The sequence below is a fragment of the Meriones unguiculatus genome, chromosome 18 (assembly GCF_030254825.1).
Source record: "Meriones unguiculatus strain TT.TT164.6M chromosome 18, Bangor_MerUng_6.1, whole genome shotgun sequence".
In the NCBI taxonomy this organism is placed as follows: domain Eukaryota; kingdom Metazoa; phylum Chordata; class Mammalia; order Rodentia; family Muridae; genus Meriones; species Meriones unguiculatus.
Window position 1 is genome coordinate 11,341,693 of NC_083365.1, and position 21,540 is coordinate 11,363,232.

Below are 21,540 nucleotides of genomic sequence, written 5' to 3' on the forward strand. Positions count from 1 at the left end.
CTGAGCCAGCTCTACAGCCCCGAGTCTTATACCTTACACTTAGAACCATACTGAGGTAAATTTTGTATACCATGGGAAGTTGAGACTGAAGTTTGTTTATTCACCTACGGCTGGTCATGTGTGATAGTACTATTTGTTGCAAAGGCATACTTCCTTCATTTCATTGCTTTTGTATACTTGTCCAAAATCAGCTGACATCTTTGTATGATTTTATTTCTGGTTCTAAAGCTACAGTCTTGGTGTTTCTTCCTATTCCAGCCTCCACTGGAATTTCTTAGTCACTGTACTGAACTAGGAAGCCTTAACCCTGGTTACAGTGCTCCCTCCTATTCTAGTCCTTTTCAAAATTGTGTATCTGTTCTATGATTTTTGTTTTCTCATCTAAATCCTATAACATCTGTGTGTGTGTGTGTGTGTGTGTGTGTGTGTGTGTGAACTTATTTTACACTGTGGTAAAATATATATAAAGGTTACCATTTTAACCTTTCTTATTTGCTTTTGGGTCATCTTACTGTGCTTCCCAGAGAGGCCCTACACTAGTGACCTAAGAGCTTCTTATGCCTCACTCAGGCTCACAAGGAGGTGGGACCACAAGCAAGTGTCACTGTGCTTGGTTTCCCTTTAATCACTTAAAACATTAAAAAAATTATTTTGCTTTATATGTGTGAGTGCCTTGCCTGCATTTAGGTATGTATACCACGTTCAAAGGTCAGAAGATCTTGGATCCTCTGGAATTAGAGTTACAGATGGTTCCGAGAACCATGTGGGCACTGGGAACAAAAACGAGGTCCTCTGCAAGAGAAACAAGTGCTTTTAATTGCTGAATTATCTCTCTCGCCTCCATTTATACCACTTTCAAATTGTATAATTCAGTAACAGTAATTATATTCACAATTGTGTATAACACAAATATCTACTTCCAAACCTTTTCCCTCGCCACAAACAAAAACTTTCTAATAATCTGGAGGCAGTGACTTTATTTTCTGCTCCCAGTATCTGTCAATCTCCAATCTATATCCTCACTCTATGAACTTGTGTATTCTAAATATTTCACATAAGTGGAATCAAAACAGCATTTGTCCTTTACTGACTATACTCTGTCACTAACAGCGCTTCTAGGAGGCAGCTCTCTCTTTTTACTGTGTTTTGTGGCTGTACTGAGTACCTGAGCTAACTGCCCCTGAGACTCTGGCCAGGTCCCCTGACTCTAACTTGCTGCAGAGTGCTGGGTTTAAGGTGCCACAACTGCATTCACCTCTGGGCCTTTACAGGTTCTGGGACTCAACGTGGTCATCAAGCTTGTGAGTCAAGCATTTTTACCTGCAGAGCTATCTCCCCAGCCCATGTCGGGGCATATATCAGCTTTAGTCTTAGCTCCTTCACTTCTTTTAAAGATTGCATCATATTTCACTGTACATATACACATTTTTTTTTCTACTCATTTGTTGATTGGTCCTTGGATTATTTCCACCTTTGTACTATTAAGAACGGTGCTACTGGGGACATTGATTTGTAAAAATGGTTTATACAAGAACAGTTGCTGCAATAATTAGGTACAAAGAAAGTGTGGACAAGTTTATATTAATACATTTAAGAGAAGCAAATAATTCTCTAAGAAAAAATGCCAAAATAACTCATTTAGGAAAAAAAAATAGAAAATATTCTAAAAAGTTGATTCAGCAAGATTTTTTAAAAGTCTCTATAAAGAAAACACTAGAAACAAATGACTTAGCAAGTATAGATATTCATGTAATTTTAGTCTTTTTAATAGATGAAAAATAGCTGGATATTATGGCACAAGCCTTTAATCCCAGGATTGTAATTACTAAAGATTAGTTTAGGTCAGTAAGGCACTTGCTACCAAGCCTGACTACCTGAGTTTGATCCCCTGTCACCTTATCACAGAAGGAAAAAACTGAGTCCTGAAAGTCCTCCTCTCACCCCCACACACACATACACGCATACACACACACACACACAAATGTAATAAAAAAATTTCAAATATTAGTTTAATTTAGCCTTGTTATCAAAACCATAACAAGAACAGGGAAAGAAAATTATTGGACATTCTCCTAGATGCAAAATCAAACAGGTATTAACAAACTGAATCTAATTATGAGTGAACTAAGGAAATAATACATAATGCCCAAATTATAGCAGGAATACAATAGACTGGCTTGTGCAACAGGGAGAAGAGTCTTCATAGTCACTGAGGAGGGCAGTACAGGATGTCAGGACTAAGTTAATAAAGGTGGCTCTGCACGGAGCACAGGGATTTTGTGAACACCCAGGGAGAGATGTCAAGGCAACACGAATACTGCTATGACATCTCCATGGAAGCCAGGCTGGAGACAGCACTGAGAAGCACTAGGACATGCCAGGAGGTGAGTCACCCAATAATCGCTGGGAGATGAAGCAAGAAGATCAAGGCCAGAACTGTAGCCTACCCCAGTGTTTAATGAAGTGAATTCCCAAAATGACTGACCAGAAAACACAGAATGGAAGGGAGAAACACAAGACACTGTCTCAAGTGGGTGGTATGTGACAGGACGGTTTTCAGATATGGTAAAGGAAAAAGCTATACTGTGCACTGATAAACAGATAGAAAGAGACAGAAAAAGAGTCTTTGCTTAAAAGACTGGCAGAGGAAGGAAACTGCAAAAGCGAAAGGAGAAGCAGTGAACATGAAAAGGCCTGGGATCATCTAGACAGAAAAAGGAGCAATGGAAAAAACAATGTAAGTCCTGTCTTCAGCCAAAGTCCCCTGGAGACACCTGCAAGAACTAGGTTCCAGACCCATGCTGTTGATTGGTACTGACTTACTTCTGAAGCTGACTGGGTGAAAATGCAAAAGACCCTGCCCAGAAGCTACACTTCCTTGACAGCACATTCAGCCAAATGAAATAAGGAACAGGAAGTATTGAGGCAAGAACTTAAAGAACATGATTATAACAAGTCCAAACAGGCCATGGGTCTTGGCTAGAAACAGTCGTCTTCTTGGAACCGAGGAGCAGGTTGACAACACCAAAAGTCACAGCAGGCAACACTAATCCTTTTGACTATCCTTCAGGTCCCATAAACAGAGGCTCCATGAACTGCACAGGAGCCAAGTATCCAACCTCTGTCTGTCCAACTGCAAAGTTTGTCTTCATATGGCCGCTCATACTATCTACTGCTGCCTCCTCTATCTACTTGAATTGTAACTATGATACCACTTTGCGATCTCATGTCATGGATTTGTACTTTATTGGTTACATGTACTTGTTTCATTTATACTCAATTCCATAATTAAAACTGTATATTTCTAAAGGCTTTAACATAGCAAGTACTCAAAGAATAAATACTCAACTTCATGTTAATTAATTTGATTTTTTTATTTTTTAAGGCAAGGTCTTGCTACGTTCTCAATCTCAGGGTGACCCTCCTATCCATGTCCTGGGATTTGCAGAAGTGCATCACCTTTCATAGCTTTCAACTTGTTTCTAAAACTGCTCTGAAACTTTCTCCACAAGTGATGTGACACTCAGAATATTTTCTCTGAGTGTGCGCACATGCATGAAGGTATACATATGTGTACAAGCACACAGAGGCCAGAAGTCATTGGTGTCTTCCTCAATTAATCTCTACCTTATTTTATGAGACAGGGTCTCTTACTGACTCTAAAGCTCCCAGATTCATCCTGGCCTGCTTGGCCAGTCCCCAGGTCTTCCTGTCTCCTGCCTCCCGGGGCTGGAGTGACAGACACGCACTGCATGTCCCACTTTTTATGAGAGTGCTGAGGATGCAATCCAGGCGCCCACACTTGGGCCCCAGGCTCTCCACTCACTAAGCACCTCCCCAGCCCCAACAACAATGTTCATGTGCTGCTCACAGTCTTACGCCAAAGAGCCTGCAAACTGTATCGTCCAGTCACCATGGATTCTGAGTGAGTGAATTTAGTTTTCACTAAAGAGATGTCTTCATCTCTATAAGAATGAGGTTAAAAAGCAGTTCTTACCTGAATTTTGATGGGCCAAGTAAAATTACTGACATAAACAAAGAAAGTAATGTTTGGATGGTTGCGAAAATCAAATTTCTCATTAGAGAAGCTATCTTTGTACTCCTTAATGTTGGTTTTGGAAACAACAGGCATCTCTTCTCCAGCCTGGGTTCCCGCTAGAAGGAAGCAAAGAAAGAAAATAAAGACTTTTTTGGATCAGGGGCATGATAGAAAGAATCTTCCCTTATTAATAATAAGGGTAAGAGTTTATTGACCACTTACAATGTCAAAGGAATGGCCTTATGAGCACTGTCTCTAACCCATACAACACCTTCCTATTCTTGTTTATAGATTAGAAAAACTTCAGTTCCAAGAAATTATTAAGTAATTTGTTTCATGAGTAGCAGGTACACAAGTGATGCACAGACATACATGTAAGCAAAACATCCACACACATAAAACAGGCACTGGCATTCACTCTCAACTTAACACCTCAAGTCCTTTGTATTTCTTCTTCACACTGTCAACTGTGACAATGTTCAAGGCCCCTGTACCAGGGATACCTATTCTTCCCTCACTTTCTAAGCAGAAATGTCTTTAAGTCTCAACAGAGAAGAAGGTGCTCAAGCAACCACTCAGTCCTTCCTTCTGCTACCAGCAACCACTGCATTCAGGTCCTAACTAGTGTAACTCAGTTTCCAAATGGTCCTACCATATCTTATATACTCCATTGGTCAAGACATGCATATGTACAGACTCAAGAAAAAAAAAAAGCATTTCTTTATGCATGAGTTAAACTTTAAACTCTACAATAAGTACTTCCTTTATTTTATTTATTCCTTGTAATACTCTACAATTCAGGCATAGTTATAAACGTGGCCCAAAGTATTTGTAGATGTCACGTTGCAATATAAAAGGGTTGCATACCCTTGTACATAGTAAGGTATTTTAAATGCATCATTTTATACAGAAGGAAACTGGACCAGAAAGTTTAGGTAACTTGGGTCTAGAGCAAGATGGCTCAGCAGTTAAAAGCACTGGTTGGTCTTCTGGGACCTGGGTTCAATTACCAGCACCAATGTAATAGCTCACAGTTGTCTCAACTCCAGTTGGGGGTGGGGACCTGATGCCCTTTTCTGGCCTTCTCAAGCACTGTACATACATGTATACTTGCATACATACAGGCAGAGGAAAACACTTATAAGACAAAACAAACAATCTTAAAAAACAACTTAAAGAGAAAACAAAGCTTAGGCAACCTGTTCAACTCCACAGTCCAGGTAAATTAAAACCCAGGTCCAGCTACAGAGTCGTCAAGTTATGGAGAAGCTATTGATCCTAACTGCTGCACCAGGGCCATCAGAATTTTAGTGAGTCACTGTAAGGTGAGCCAGAGGGAAATGCTGTGCTGTTAGGAGTTGGTGTGAGCCCACCTCTACATATTAAAACCACTCCTCATCTAAGGAGCTTTCATTTCTTAAAGCTATCAGTGATTTTAATTTTTCACCTGTGAAGCACAGACACAGAGATGACCATAGTGGTAGAAGGTGGCAGAAAAAGAGCATAAGAGGGGGTAGCAAAGCAGGGCGCGACCACCCAACAAACCTGAACCAACAGTGTTGGAGGCAAGCAACACTGGAATTACTCATCCTGAGTAATCTCAAGGTCTAGAGAGGAGTTTTACATGCTTGTTCAAGATGCCATGGCTGCTAGGTGGCAAAGGTGAATGCTGAGTTCATTTATCTATCTTCAGAGGCCTGTTCCCCAACTCCTATACAACATTTGCCAATCCATCATTTCTTTAGGTGTGTCTTTACCTGAGAAGCTGGTAGCCCAGGTGATGTTGAGGTTGAAGTTTTTGGAGGCATTGATGAACATGTCCAAATCCCTGTTTTGCTGATGAAGAAATGCATATAATTAGAAAATAGTTAATACCTTTCAGATTTTAAGATATAGCAACAATCAGGTCTTACTATTCTCAAACACCTTAATTACAGACTACTTTACATGTCAAGAGATATGTATGCTTAAGAGGTGACATTTCTTGCCAGTTTTCCTCAACACAAGCAATAAACTGATGATAATATTTAATTTGCCTTCCAGAGAAGTGTAGAATCCAGTGCTTTATCAGATGTCAGCCCCATAAAAAAAAGATCCTTACCTGCCCTCTGTCATACATAATACATAATACATATAATACAAATACATAATAATTAAAATATTAATATAAAACAAAGACAATCTTTCTCTCACTAAAATTATTATAAGAGAAATATGTTTGAGTACGAAGCAATTCAAAGAGCCAGTTTCATTTTGATTCTTGGTTTTGATGACTGAGGTTTTATCTCTGAGGCTCCATGGAGCTGGACAGAAGTCACTGTGCTAGGTAAATTCTAATGCTGCTTTTAGCTTTCATTGAAATTTCACTAACAAATCTTTCTTGGGGCCTGTGATGCTTTGAATGAAAATGACCTCCACAGACTCATATTTAAATGCTTGGTCTCCAGTTGACAGAACTGTTTGGGAAGGATTAGGAGGTGTGGCCTTGCTGGAGACAGGTGTGTGTCACTAGAGGTAGGCTTTGAGGTTTGAAAAGGCCATGCCTTTCCCAGTTAGCTTTCTTTCTCTGTCTTCTACTTGAGGATCAGGTGTGAGCTCTCAGCTACTGCACCAGCACCATGCCTGCCTCCTGCCATGTTCCCTGCTAGATGCTCCTGGAATCTAACCCCCTGGACTTGTAAGCACCAAATTAAATGCTCTCTTTTAAAACTGCCTTAATCATGGTGTTCTGTTCCACCAATAGAAAAGTAATTAAGACAGGACCAAATAATTATCTTTGCAAGCTAATCAGATACTATATTCTTTTTTGAAAAAAAATTTATTTTATTTGTATTGCTGTTATTGCCTGTATGTATACATGTGTACCCTGTGCATGCCTAGTGATGGAGAAAGTCAGAGAAGGGCACGAGATGTCCTGGAACAAGAGAGACGGAAGGTTGAAAGCTGTCATGAGGGTTCTGGGAATGGTACCTGGGTCCTCTGCAAGTGTAGCTAATGCTCCTAACCAGTGAGTCATCTCTCTAGCCTTAAATGCTGTATTCTTATATTTTACAAATTGACCCAACCATGCTGGAAATGTTCATTTTAAGAAAGCATTTAGAACAGGTTAGAAATTTAAGATTTCTTTTTTAACTGTTGTTTGGGGAAAAAATGTTGTTTGATAGTTATATCACGAAACCACAATAAAAATATTTTCAAAATGTGATTTCCAAATGAGAGATTTCTTTCACAAAGCAGAAACTGCATTCAAGAAAACCTTTTCTTTTTTGCAAGGGCAGATCTCTGCTTACTTATTTATATTAACAAGTGCCTGCTGACAGCTAACAACTATGTCTTTCCATAAGAAGGACTAAAATCCTTGTCATTTTGTAAAAGATACACAACATATTTGGATAAATCTAGTAATAGATCTGTCATAAAACACAACAAAATAGGGGAATGAAGAAATATCCAAACACTCGCAAGATCGGCAGCTACCTGTTGACAAGCATTACAAACATTCTGCAATGTTTGTTTTGACAGACTCTCATAGGCCAGGCTGCTCTCCCCTTACTATGTAGCTGAAGCTGGCCTGGAGCTGCCCTCCATCTCAGAAGTGCTGGTACTACACATATAGTTACCATGACTGGCTATTTGTTTATTTTAAAAAATAAAACAATCACTATTAATTACAGCCTGGAAGACTGAGCCTTTTTGATTTTTCTTAAGACTAAGGTAGTCAAATTTCACTTGTGGTACTTTGCTATAAGCTCACCCTAGGATCTTAAAAAGAATCCAGTCAAGGTGCTCAAGAGATGCACAGCATGGGGACCTGAGTTTGGATCTGAAGTACCCATGTAAAAAGCCAGTGTGCAGTGTGGTCCACTGCCAAGGAAAAGGCAGTAAGATCCAAGGGGTCTACCCAACCTTGCTTCTAAAAAGTAAGGTGAAAAGCAACAGAGTGATGCCTAAGGTTGATTTCTGACCTCCACTAGCACAGGAATGGGCACACATATGTATGCCCACATATACCTCCTCACACATAACTCACACATCCATTCAAATGATGCACCTAAGTGCCAAAGAGGGGTTAATGGTTAAAAGCACTTGCTGGTCTCACAGAGAACTCCAGGACCCACATAGCTGCCCACAACCATCTCTAACTCCAGTTCTAGAGGATCTAATGCCCATTTCCTGCCTTTATAGGCACCAGGCACACATACATGTAGGCAAAACATCCATAAACATAAAAAATAATTTAAAAAAGTTAAGGTACTGCTCCAGATTCTTTCCATAGAGTACTTTAATTTAAGATCACTTACATTTACTTAAAGAGCTGTTCACTCAAGAAATGGCCAAGTAGTTAGGAGTACTTATTAGTTAGGAGTACTTATAGTAGTCTTGCAGAGGACCCTGGTTGGTCCCAGCACCCATACAGTGGCTCACAGTGGTCTGCGACTCCAGTTCCAGGAGATCTGACACCTATTTCTGGCCTCTATACGCATTTGCACACACATGATGCACAGGTATGAGTGAGTAAAACATTCATAACAGCAAATAACATAAAAATAAATCTTAAACTGTTCACTCAATAATGTCTCATAATCTGCTTTTTAAAATTTTATAATTAGAAACACATTCCTAATTTAACAGTAAACACACCATGAATATTATTCTACTACTTAAAAACATTCAGTACTCTTTGCCTTCTGAGGGGAAAGAAGATAAAATGTAGACTCTAAACGTTACCTCGTTCCCTGAGGCAGTTTAAGATTGCCTGAGGAGAGGCAGTCATTGTCTTCAGTGGTATAGTTACTGATGAGGTATCCATGCTCTGGTAAGTAACCTCCCACCCATACTCTTGCAGTCAGTAGTGAACTAATTAAAACACACACACACACACTCGAGGGAAGGAAGGTGACTTGTTGGAGAGAAGACAGACTAAGTATGAGGGAGATAAAGGAGGGTAATAGAGGTTTTGAATATCATCAAAGCATTATATACACATATAAAACTGTCAACAAGTAAATGAAAAAAATACTTTTTGATACTGCTCTGCTTCTATGTAGCACTTCTGTCCAGGATGACCAAGAAAAGGACCCATACAAAATTCAACACAAACAAGACAGCTTAAATAAAATAAAATAAAACAAACAAACAAAAAATAACGCTTACTTCATCAGGAGTAGCCACAAAGTTGATGGCTGTGTAATAGCGGTCGTCTTCCTGGGACAGGCTAAAAGTGAACTGATAGTCAATGAGAAGGGTATCTACGGAAAGAAAGAATACATACTTAAAAATGAGGCAGGCACATCACACCACACACAGTAAGAATTTAAAAAAATAAGAACTGATACAAAATAAAAGAGGTCTCTGGTGGCACAATTTGTTTTTCTCACAAATTCAACAGCTATGAACTAACTTACCTATCTATCCTCAAGATTTTTAAGACTGGGTCTCATGTTGCTTAGGCTGGTCTTGAATTCCTGACCCTCCCTCAGCTTCCCAAGTTAGAATTATAAGCTTGTGCCACTAATGGCCAGTTCTCATAGATGTTTCAAAAGAAACCAAATCTTTGCAGTATCCTTTGAAATACCTGGCAAACCTTCCTTACCAAGACCCTGACTGAGATTTTGGCTCAAATCTAACTCATCTACAAATATTAATTGTATTAATTATATTAATTAATTAACTATACAGGCTATTTTTGCTTAAGGATATAAAAGTATCAACTAATGATATAATAGAAAATAGGACTTCTTGGGAAAAGGGTTGATGCAAAGCCTGGGGCAAAGAATATACACCTTATTATTTCAATACAGGAAAGAAGAAAACAGTCATATGCCACTGCGATGCAGCTTCAAAGAGTGCTAACCAAGCAAACTGATTCAACCTTAAAGTCTGCTGCACAAAACAACAATAAAATCCTGGCTTAAAAATGGACAAAAGAGAAGCCAAATGTGTTGGCACACGCCTTTAATCCCAGCATTTGGGAGGCAGAGGCAGGCGGTTCTCTGTGAGTTCCAGGCGAGCCAAGACTGTTACAAAGAGAAATCCTATCTCAAAACACCAAAGCAAACAAACACACACACACAAACAAACAAAAACCCCAAAACAACAACTGTTTAAACAACATAGTAAATGATTTTCCAAAGTGACTGTAACATTTAACATTCTCATAAACTATATGAAGGTCCTAGTTTCTCAAGATTTTTGCTGAAACGACAGACTTCAATGTGCCAGATTTAAATTTTTCAATCTATTTTCTGCTTATAGATTTTAATCTTTAAGACCTGACCTATTCCTCCAGTCACTATGGTACTCAGGATACTATCAATAATTATCTGAATTGGCTATTAAAACACTCTCCTTTTTCTGTCTGGTGAGGTCAGTTTTTTTTCCCCAATGTGGTTAATTGAAGAAGAAAGCTTATTACAATAGATTTCATGCAAAACCAGATTATATCTGTCTTCTTCTAAGCCATGCAACTAGTTTTTGTGGATAGGAATGTGTGCTGGCCAGAGGTCACCCTGGGGTGCCAGTCACCAGGTGCTACCACCTTGTAGTCTGAGACAGTGTCTCCTTAGCCTGGACTGTGCCCCGTGAGCCCCCCACCCCGACCCCTGCACACACACACCTGGCTCTCTGCATGGGTCCTACGTATCAAACTCAGGTTCTTTACCAACTGAGCTACCTCCCCAGCCCAGTGTTAGCTTCTGATTAGTCAACTGAAGCCTGTATCTCACTATGTGCTTTTAAATATGTAACACACCAATCACAATACAATAATGTGGCATATTTTTTGATGTGTTTATTTTTTTTAATTTTTATTAATTACAGTTTATTTACTTTGTATCCCAGCTGTAGCCCCTCCCCCATCTCCTCCCAAGAGCACCCTCCCTCCCTCTTCTCCTATGCCCCTCCCCCAGTCTAATGATAGGTGAGGTCCTCCTCCTCTTCCATCTGACCCTCGTCTATCAGGTCTCATCAGGACTGGCTTCTTTGTCTTCCTCTATGGACTGGTAAGGCTGCTCCCCCCTCAGGTGGAGGTGATCAAAGAGCCAGCCACTGAGTTCCTATTATTGGGGAACTCTCATGGACACTGAGCTGTCATGGGCTACATCTCTGCAGGGGTTCTAAGTTATATCCATGCATGGTCCTTGGTTGGAGTATCAGTCTCAGAAAAGACCCCTGTGTCTGGATTTTTTGGTTCTGTTACTCTCCATGTGGAGCTCCTGTCCCCTCCTGGTCTTTCTATCTCCCCCTTCTTTCATAACATTCCCTGCACTCTGCCCAAAGTTTGACTAGGAGTCTCAACATCTGCCTCGATATCCTTCAGGGTAGAGTCTTTCAGAGGCCCTCTGTGGTAGGCTCTTGTCCTGTTCCCTGTTTTCTCCCTCTTCCCATGTCCATCTCATTTGCTTTTCTGAATGAAATTTGAGCATCTTACCCAGGGTCCTCCCCCTTAATTAGCTTTCTTAGGTGTAAAGATTTTAGTATGATTATCCTATATTATATGCCTAATATCCACTTATAAGTGAGTATATACCATGTGCGTCTTTCTGCTTCTGGGTTACCTCATTCAGGATGATCTTTTCCACCATTTGCCTGCAAATTTCATGATTTCTTTGTATTTAATTGCTGAGTAGTATTCCATTGTGTAAATGTACCACAATTTCTGTATCCACTCCTCAACTGAGGGACATCTGGGTTGTTTCCAGATTCTGGCTATTACAAATAAAGCTACGAACATGGTTGAGCAAATGTCCTTGCTGTGTACTTGAGCATATTTTGGATATATGCCTAGGAGTGGTGTAGCTGGGTCTTGAGGTAGCACTAATCCTAATTGTCTGATGGTGTCTTTATTTTTAAATATTCTTCATTCACATGTTTTCTTTAGTGAATCTTTGCCTGCTTTTTAAATTTTATTTTTTTTTCTTCCAGTGATAGAAAAAAATTTTTTTTTCTTTTAAGTGTAATTGTCTTCTTACTCAGTTATAAATGTTCTCTCTATATCCTCGTCTTAAGATCCCTATCAATGAGAGAGGGCGGGCAGGATTGGGAGGAGATGAGGGAAGGGACTACAGCTGGGATACAAAGTGAATAAATTGTAAAAAATAAAAATAAATTTAAAAAAGAAAAGATCTTTATCAAATATAGAAATTGTATGGGCAGGTGTGATAGCATACAACTTTAATCCCAATACTCAGGAGGCAGAGGCAGGCAGATTATTGTGAGTTCAAGGTCAGCCATTCTACAAATTGGCTTCTAGACCAGCTGAAGCTACTCAGTGAGACCTTTGTCTTAAATTTAAAGGGGTGGTGGAACAGAAATGCAGGATAGCAGAGACGGCTCAGCAGTTAAGAGCACTGGCTGCTCTTTCTGAGGACTCAGTCAGGTTCATTACCAGTACTCATATGGCAGCTCACAACCGTTGGTAACTCCAGATACAGGGAATCTGACACCCTCTCTGGCCTTCAAGGGCAACAGGCATGCACAGACACAGACACACGTTGCAAAACATCCACATGCATAGAATAACAAGAAAAAAACTTTAAGGGAAAAAAGCGTAAATATTATTTGAGAAAGGTTTCACACTATGTAGCCTAGATAGGCCTCAAACACATTATCCTCCTGCCTCAGCATCTCAGGTGCTGGGATTATGAGCATGTGCCCCTACACCCTGCCTGGGGACTGAACACAGGACCTCTCAAGGCAAGCACTATACTACTGAGCTGTATTTGCAGAACCAGTTTTTAAAAATGAAAGTTTTACATTCTGATAAAGTACACAGTAACATCTTCTTTGATAAATGAGTTTTAGAATCACAGCAAAGGATTCTACAGGCATGGTAGTCCCAACTACTTGGAAGCCGATGTAGGAGGTCTCAACTTAAGACTTGCCCAGGCAATAGAAAGGTACTTTTCCTTCCTAAGGTCAAGACCACCCCCACTTTCTTCTACAATTTATATATACATTATGCTGCATGTGTCAGACATTACTTTCTTTTTCTCTTGCTCTAGAATACAGAACCTACAATACGGATTCTCATAGGAAAAAATATTTATCGTAAACCTGGTTACCTTACCAGGTTCACTTTTTACTCCAAGGTAATAATTTGATGTTTTATTTATGTGTTCCAAATGATGTGGTAAACACAAATCAGCTCCAGAGAGAACGGTGAAATGTCACCTGTATTTTAGAAATTCTTTCACCGTTTTCTATCTTGAAATGTGACATGGTAAACTACACTAGGCAATGGCTAATGAGGTAAGCTTTTGAGGGAACTGAAATGAGGAGATCTAGGAAAGCATATCCCTGCTAACTGCGATGGACTGAATAGCAGAAACTATGACCACAATGAAAATAGTGTTCACCAAGTCAGGGTCACAACTATGAGCATTTGATACATCCCTCAAGCATTACCATTCTCAGACCATGTTAAAGAAAGAGATGTAGTTTTGCTCAACTACTCTTTTTGTAGAAACAAGAATTAGAAAACTTACAGTAACATGTTCCTTTGAGAGGGTTTCCCTGGTATCGATTTTCTACCTCACATCTACGGGAAAAAAAAAAAAGAAAAAAAAAAGAAATTATTTTCTATTGATATTTAAAGCACAGAATTTATATTCATTTTCAACCCAAGCAGATCCTCTTATACAAACTGTATCATTATTCAGGTCAGACAGACTAACCTACTTTCATGATTTTATCTGCTAATTGCTCAGCAGTTTACGTCAGCAACAGTATAAAAAGAATGGATAAACAAATATTTACTTACCCAAGGACATACATGTAATAATGCTAGATACTACTTATAAAGAAAAATCACATTTTCTTTTTTATGTGGATTGAATATTCTTCTAAAAGTGTATCTAAAGTAATTTTCCAGCATTTGTTTCTCATTTCTATCCTGTTCTTCTCATATAAACTAATCTTATTCTTTTATCTATTTTTTCTTTTTTTTAGACAGTTTTCCTATGTAGCCCTAGTTGGCCTGGAACTCAATGTAGATTCTAACGCTCTGCAACCATTAGCCAAATTAAATACTTTCTTTTGCCTTGGTTGTGGTATTTTACCAGAGCAATGAACTGAGGCCACCTAGCTAAAGCAAAAGAGGCAAATGAATCCACTCAAAGACCCTGGGAATCCGGGGCAACACAGCACAGGCAAACAGGTGGCTCTCAGGGTTCAGGCAGCTTCAGGCCCATGGCCCTCACTGGACAGAGTGTGGTACTCACAGCTGGCACTCTTCCCCCTTGACACCCTTGGTGGTACAGAAGCACTTGCCGGTGTTGGTGTTGCACAGTGACGCATGCCCATTGCACTTGCATGCTGGGGAGAAGGAATGGAACACAGGTCACAAGCGGCTTGATGGATTATTACCATAGACAAAATCATTTAGCCTGAAATGGGTTTGGAGGAAAGACAGACTAAAGTAAGAGGAATCACTGAGTAAGTTTCATTATTTTTCAGCTAATAATTTATTTCTAATAATATAAAGATGACATTAAAGGGACTACCATTCAAGATAGGGGGAAAGGAAAAGCTATTTTCTGCTGCCACCTGAAGAAACCTCTATTTCTATCTTTGTGGCAGACTTTCAGTATAATGTTTCTTTGTTCAATAAATATTTAAGAGCGTTTCTAGTATGCCATGTGACAGGTCCTTGTCCTGTGGAGATGATGTGGGTGGTGACTGCCCTTGGCCTCGTCTGGGGGATCTTCTCTATGTGGTCGCACTTTGAACCACATTCATGAGGGTTCAGAACTGATGGCGTTCCCTAGTCAAGGTAACACTTCAGAGGCCCTGCAGTACTTGCCACCCTTGTTTTACCTTCTCTTTTACTGTTGAGATTTGTTTTTCTGGGAATAATGAAAAGTATTAGGCTGGAGAAAAATAAAATCACTGAAAGAAACCTTTCAGTGCAGAGATTAACAGAATGCATGCAGCAGTTGGAAACTCTTTCTCTAAGTATGGTTTTGGTGCACTGCATTAATAAAAATCAGTCTTCTCAGTTTGCTTGCATTTGAGTCCACTGTCTTCCATGTAGCTCTGAGCATGAAACTTAACCTGAGACCTGTTTCCTTGTCTAAATGGTGTGGACAGTAATGCTATCCACCTCACAGGACAAATGTGAGGATTAAAGGGTATATGTACGGCATCTAAAGTAGTAGGCATGCAATACATCAAGGCCAAAGCACCATTTAAAATTTTTTATTTTAATTTAAAAATGCATGTCAAGATTCAATATATATTCTTACCAATAGTATGTTAAACAACAACAACAACAACAACGTTTTCTATTATGAACCAGGACTCTGAAAAGCACAGCAAGGTTCCAGACAACTATACAAGGACCCTGCAGAAACTAGAGAGGAAAACGGGATTTTTCTAGAGGCAACTGAGGACATAGGATGGTCACCTGGAGACACAAGCAGGCTGGTTGTTAAGACCAGCACCTACTAGATATGGCTCCCAACTAGTCTACATTTCACTGCAAGATTTTCAGAAGGCTACTTGATTTGGGAGACAAAAACATCCAGTGCTTGAGCGGCAGTCACTACAAAGTCATAACACATATATTATTCAGTAATATTTAGTGTTCTTATAATTACCTAATAGGTTTGAACAAGATGGAAAGCTAGGGGGAATTACAGGGACATGGAAAAGGCTAAGAACCCTGACCCTAGCCTTGCTGAGCCTCCCACTTACTGAGAAGCAGGATTCCAGGACAATTAATATTTGCTGTGAAGACTGATGACACAGAGATGGTATTCTTTTCATAGATGAGTATTTTATGCTCAAGTAGCCATGACCAAGACTTAAGGCCTGAGTGTAAATGATGCTGGGTAGGGCCTTCTTCCCTTCCCAGACATCACCTAAGAATCTCAAACAAGACAGTTAACTGTGCCTTAACGATGTCCTCCCTTCCTGTACCCCGTGATCAGCAAGCTTTTCTTACCTCCTATAACCCTGCCAGGTGTCCCTCAGAAACCACTGTGATCACGCTTGGGTTTCTCAGTTCCTCTTTGAGGGTAACAGACTCAAAGGCCATCAAAATCCTGTATCTGCCTATTGTAGATAGGTCTTTCTTTCCAGGTGCTTCTCTTTCTCGCAACCCTTGTACATTAAAATGGTTTTTTGTTTGGTTGGTTGGTTGGTTTAGGTTGGGTTGGGTGGGTTTTAAAGCAGGGTCTCATGTAGCTGAGGATGGCCTTGTACTCCACCAGAAGATGGCCTTGAACTTTTGATACTTGTGTGTCCACCCTCCACGTGATTACAGGGTGGGACACACAGTAGGCTTATGCAGCGGTAGGGATTGAACCCTGGGCTATATGCAGGCTAGACAAATGTTCTAACAGTTACGCCATCCCTCTAGCCTTAAATGCCTGTTCCACACTACCTAGCCCACGGTTTTCCATATCAAGTCAAAGACCCAGCTTTAACTGATCTGAGGGCCCACAGAGACAAGCAGCTAGGCCCTCCTTGGCCCATTTTTTAAGACATGGTACTGAGCACCTTAGAGCTGAGCAGGAACGTTACTTAGGAGTGGGAAATGACAGCACACAGGTAATGATCGCATGTTGTTGAGCTGCTGGCATATCAAGCACTGCTCTGTCTTGATCTCCATAACCACACCCTAGAGAGGGCAGAGATACCCAGCCAGAATACCTTCTCACTCCTGGCTGCTTGGAATCGGTTTTGAAGGGCCACAGTAAAGAATCCAGAGGTGGGCTCTGATAAAGATGTCTTTTTTTTTTTTTCTGAGGGGACATTCAGAGGCATGTGCATACATGTTTGTGTATGCAAAGGTCGGAGGCTCATAGTGGGTATTCACCCCACACCTCTTTGAGACATGGTTTCATGTAGCCTGGGCTGGCCCTGAAGTCATTACATAGCTAAAGACGACCTTAAAGTTGTGAGCCTCCTGACTCCCCTTTGTGAGATTTTTCTCAGCCTGAGAACTTTCTTAATTAAAGTTTACAGGGTCTTTCAACTACAGCATTGATAATATTTTCAATTGTATACCAGAGCAAATAAAAACAGTTCATACGTGTGACTACTTAAAAACACATTAACTTATGTTCTAACATAGTAGCCTATGGCTTTCAGATTTCAGACTTGAATAGGGAAACTTCGTATCTTAAGAACAGCCTGTGAGGCTGGACACTTGGGAGCTGCAGGCAGGAGGACAAGGAGTGTAAGCTCACCTTCAACTCCCTCAGAGCCTGTCTAAAAACAAACAAAACCAAACCCAAGCCATCACAAAGACCGGGGTCAGGTGTTACCACCCCCACCCCCAACACACCCACCCACCACTGCAGACTTGGGCACAGCCAGGTGCTGCAGTTTCTGGGGGAAGTGCAGTTCAGAAGAGAGTTCCCCTGGCTGTCACAGTTTTTCAAATGTACCTCAATTCTGAGGCTTCCAGCAGAAGACTTCTTTTAGACGCCTCTGTGCTACTTCTTTATGGAGGAAGAAGGAAACTGAAGATACTGTCTTCATTCTGACTCAGAATGCCCAGAGCTTCCTCTCCCTAGCTTTTTTCTCTCTCTCACCCCACAATGCTGCTCTCCTGGCACCCTCCACAGTGAGATGACCACCCATCCCAACACTGTTCTGTTTGACTTCAGCTGATGTGCTTCCATGGGGGTAAATGAAACAAAGGCAGTTGGTACCTTCTCTGATTTTAGCTCCTTGTTTATACTTCTGCTGAATGTAAATAAAAGCCTAACTCTTTCTCTGTTGGTTTGTTGCTTTAGCTAGCTGCTTCCAAATCCACAAGTTTAGCATTTTTTTTCTCTCCCCTCAGTTGAACTGATTTTAAATTTGTATTTGATGTACATTAGTGTTTTGTCTGCATGTATGTCTATATGAGGGTGTTGGATCACCAGGAGTTACAGAGAGTTGTGAGCTGCCATGTGGGTCCTGGGAACTGAACCTGTGTCCTGGAAGAGCAGTTAGTACTCTTAACCACTGAGCCATCTCTACAGCCCCTCAGCTGAACAATGTAACCTAATTAAGAAGGGAGGTATCCCAAACCAAGAGGCCTTTTCCCTTTAAGATATTTAAGTCAAATGCAAGTGCTGTACTGCTCCACCTGACTTGTGACTGACAAACTTGACCAGTGTGACTTACGCTGACATTTGCCTCCATTAGTTGGGTCTCCATAGAAGCCAGATATGCAGGTCTCACAGTGCTTGCCTGTGGTCAGGTTCTCACACTTCTCACAGATGCTCTGGTTAACACACCTGCTGTGTCCATTGCACTGGCAAGCTGAAAGGCAAAGAATCTTAAGTTCTGTTTCTCCCACAGGAGGGAGGGGCGAATAAGCCTCACAGATTTATTTGCAGATATTCTAAGTGTTAAATCATCAGAACTAGTAAAGCACAGCTTTCTGTGCCTATATTCCAATGACTAGGACCCTCTGCAGCAGGAAATGCAGCGTCTGATCCTGTGGACCTATCTTGCTTAAGCCCAGAAGTTTCAGGCCAGTCTGGGTAATATAGTGAGATTCCCACCTTAAAAAAAAAAAAAAAAAAAGTGTTTGTTTTTGTTTTTCAAGACAGGGTTTCTCTGTGTATCCTGGCTGTCCTGGAATTCACTCTGTTAAATAGGCTGGCCTCAAATTCAGAGAACCGCCTGCTGCTGCCTCCCAAGTGCTAGGATTAAAGGTGTGGGACATCACCACCCAGCTCCCACCTAAAAACCTTTTTTTTTTTCAATAAATAAAAATAAAGAGAGGAAAAGAGCTGGGTATGGAATTCAAAGCCACCCTTTGCTACATAGCAAGTCTGAGGCCCGTCTAAAAGATATAAATAAATCAAGGTTCACTAAAAACTAGTGTGAGAAAATAAAAATATCAAAACCAAATCAGTCTTAAAAAAACCCAAAATATATTGTCAAAGCAAGGTGAAAGTCCACAGCAATATAAAAATAATTTTTGTTGTTATTCATTGTAAAAACTCATGCTTGTAAATAAACTGGTATTTGAATAATACAGAGATGACGAGGAAAAAAAAAAATCAAACACAATCCCACTATCCAGAAAACATGGTTCATGTTGGTATTATTCCTTTGAGAATTTTTAAAGATTAACTTTTCTTCTTCTTTTTTTAAAATCAGTAATAGTGAGTGATTTTAACACCCTACCGTCTCCAATAGGTATGTCATCTGGAAAAAAAAATAAGCAGAGAAACCTAAGAATGAAATGATTTCTTTTGTAAAATGGATCTGACAGATATCTACAGACTATTCCACCTAAATGTCAAAGAATATACATTCTCCTCTGCAGCACACAGAAGCACATCCTGGGACACAAAGCAAATCATAACACACACAGGGAATCTATGCACCCTACCTGTCCACATGTCATAAAAATCAGCCAGGCAGTGTTAACACACACCTTTATCCCAGCACTTGGGCAGCAGAGGCAAGGTGGATCTCTGTGAGTTTGAAGTTAGCCTGGTCTACTGGGAGAGTTCCAGAACAGCCCAAGCCACACACAGAAATCCTGTCTCAAAAACAAACAAACAAATAACAAAAAAACTTAAAAATCAACAATAAACATCTATTAAGTGTATCACTAATGGAGACTAAACAATTCATTACTGAATAATAAATGGGTCAAAGAAGAAATCAAAATATTCCAGGAACTAAATTAAAATGAAAACACAACACAACAAATTCCCTGGGACACATTAAAAGCAGTTCTAAGAAAAAAATTAATAGTTCCAAGTGCCTCATTAAGAAATCCAAAAGAGCCCAAAGAAGTGATGTAATGATGAAACTGAAACTTCCTGAAAAATAATAACTAAGCCCAACCCAAACCTACTAGATGGCAAGAAATAATAAAAATCAAAGAAGAAATCAGTGAAATAGGAACAAAAAAAACAATATAAAGAATTAATGAATCTAACAGCTGGTTCTTTAAGGAGATAAAAAGACCAAAAGATTTTTGGCCCAACTAACCACAAAAAAGAAATTAACAGAATCAAAAACGAACAGGGAAACAGACACCAAAGAAATACAGAATGTTATAAAGAAATACTTTACAACCCATATTCCAAAAAAAAGAAAGAAAGAAAAGAAACCCATATTCTATTAAGTTGGAAATCTAAAAGGAATGGACTAATTTCTTGATTCATCCAAACTACCAAAGTTAAATTATAAGGAGATTAGCAACCTAAACAGACCATAACAAACAAGGAGATTGAAACAGTAATAAAAAGTCTTCCAAATATAGAGTACAAAACCAGATGGAGTCATAGCAGAATTCTACCTGACTTTCAAAGAATAATGAATAATTCTTAAATTATTGAAAAAAAAAAAAAAAAGAAATGGAAGGATCACTTCTAAACTCATTCTATGAAGCCAGAATTACTCGAATATCCACAGCAGGCAAAGACAATAAAATAGCCAAACTACAGACTAGTATCCCTGATGAACACAAATGCAAAAGTCCTCAATAAAAGACTAGCAAACACAATATAAACACATATCACAAAGATCATCCACGACAAGTGGGCTTTATCTCAGAATTTTAGGTTGGTTCAACATACAGAAGTGAATAAATATAATGAATCATATAAACAGACTTAAAGACATGATTTCTCAATGATGCGTCTCAATAGACGCAGCAAGGGCTTATAAAATATCCAACATGCTTTCATGATAAAAGTCCTAGAGAGAACAGGACTGGAGCGAACATTCCTCAATATAATAAGGGCCAAATATGACAAACTCATAATCAACATTATCTTAAATGGGGAAAACCTCAGAACAATCCCATTAAAATAAAAAAATAAGAAAAGGCTGTTCACAAGCCCTATTCCTTTCCAATACAGTGCTGGAATCACTAGCTGGAACAATAACAAGAGAAAGAAATAAAGGGATGCAAACAGGAAAAGAAGTCAAATTATCCCTGTTTACAGATGATATAATAAGAAATCTCCAAAATTCCATCATTAAACTTCTAGAAAGAATCAACAATTTTAGCAAAGGGGCAGGTACAAACTCAACTTTCAAAAAATTAGTAGCTCTGGGGCTAGAGAGATGGCTCACAGGTAAGAGCACTAGATGTTCTTGCATAAGACCTGGGTTCAAGTCCCAGCACCCACATGGCAGCTCTCAACTGTCTGGAAATTCAGTTCTAGGGGATCCCATAACCTCCTCTGGCCTCAGAGGGGATTTCATGCACACGGTACACATATTCCAACAAACATTCATACACATAAATTTAAAAAATAAACTAAAAAAAAAAAAAAACCCACTGAGAACGAGATCATGGACATGTTCCCATTTATAATACCAAAGATGATGCAATATCTAGAAATAAACCTAACCAAGGCAGCTAGAGAGTCTGCAGGCTCAGTGGTTAAGAGCACTGGCTGCTCTTCCAGAGGTCCTGAGTTCAATTCCCAGAAACCACATAGTAGCTCCCAACCACCTATAATGAGATCTGGTGCCTGCAGATATACATGCAGACAGAACATCGTAAAATAAATAGATAGATAGAT

At 39.7% G+C, this 21,540-nt stretch overlaps 1 protein-coding gene across 1 annotated transcript in view; it reads right to left on the reverse strand.

The window, feature by feature from the left end:
- Nucleotides 1-21,540, reverse strand: part of Atrn (attractin) — a 137,836-nt gene that overhangs the window by 34,926 nt on the left and 81,370 nt on the right. Inside the window, exons 19-24 of the mRNA XM_060372211.1 lie at nt 18,161-18,298; nt 14,260-14,353; nt 13,525-13,577; nt 9,194-9,288; nt 5,797-5,875; nt 3,998-4,155 (exon numbers count right to left, since the gene is read on the reverse strand). Of these exons, the coding sequence (XP_060228194.1) occupies nt 3,998-4,155; nt 5,797-5,875; nt 9,194-9,288; nt 13,525-13,577; nt 14,260-14,353; nt 18,161-18,298 (617 nt within the window). The remainder of the gene's footprint in view (nt 1-3,997; nt 4,156-5,796; nt 5,876-9,193; nt 9,289-13,524; nt 13,578-14,259; nt 14,354-18,160; nt 18,299-21,540) is intronic.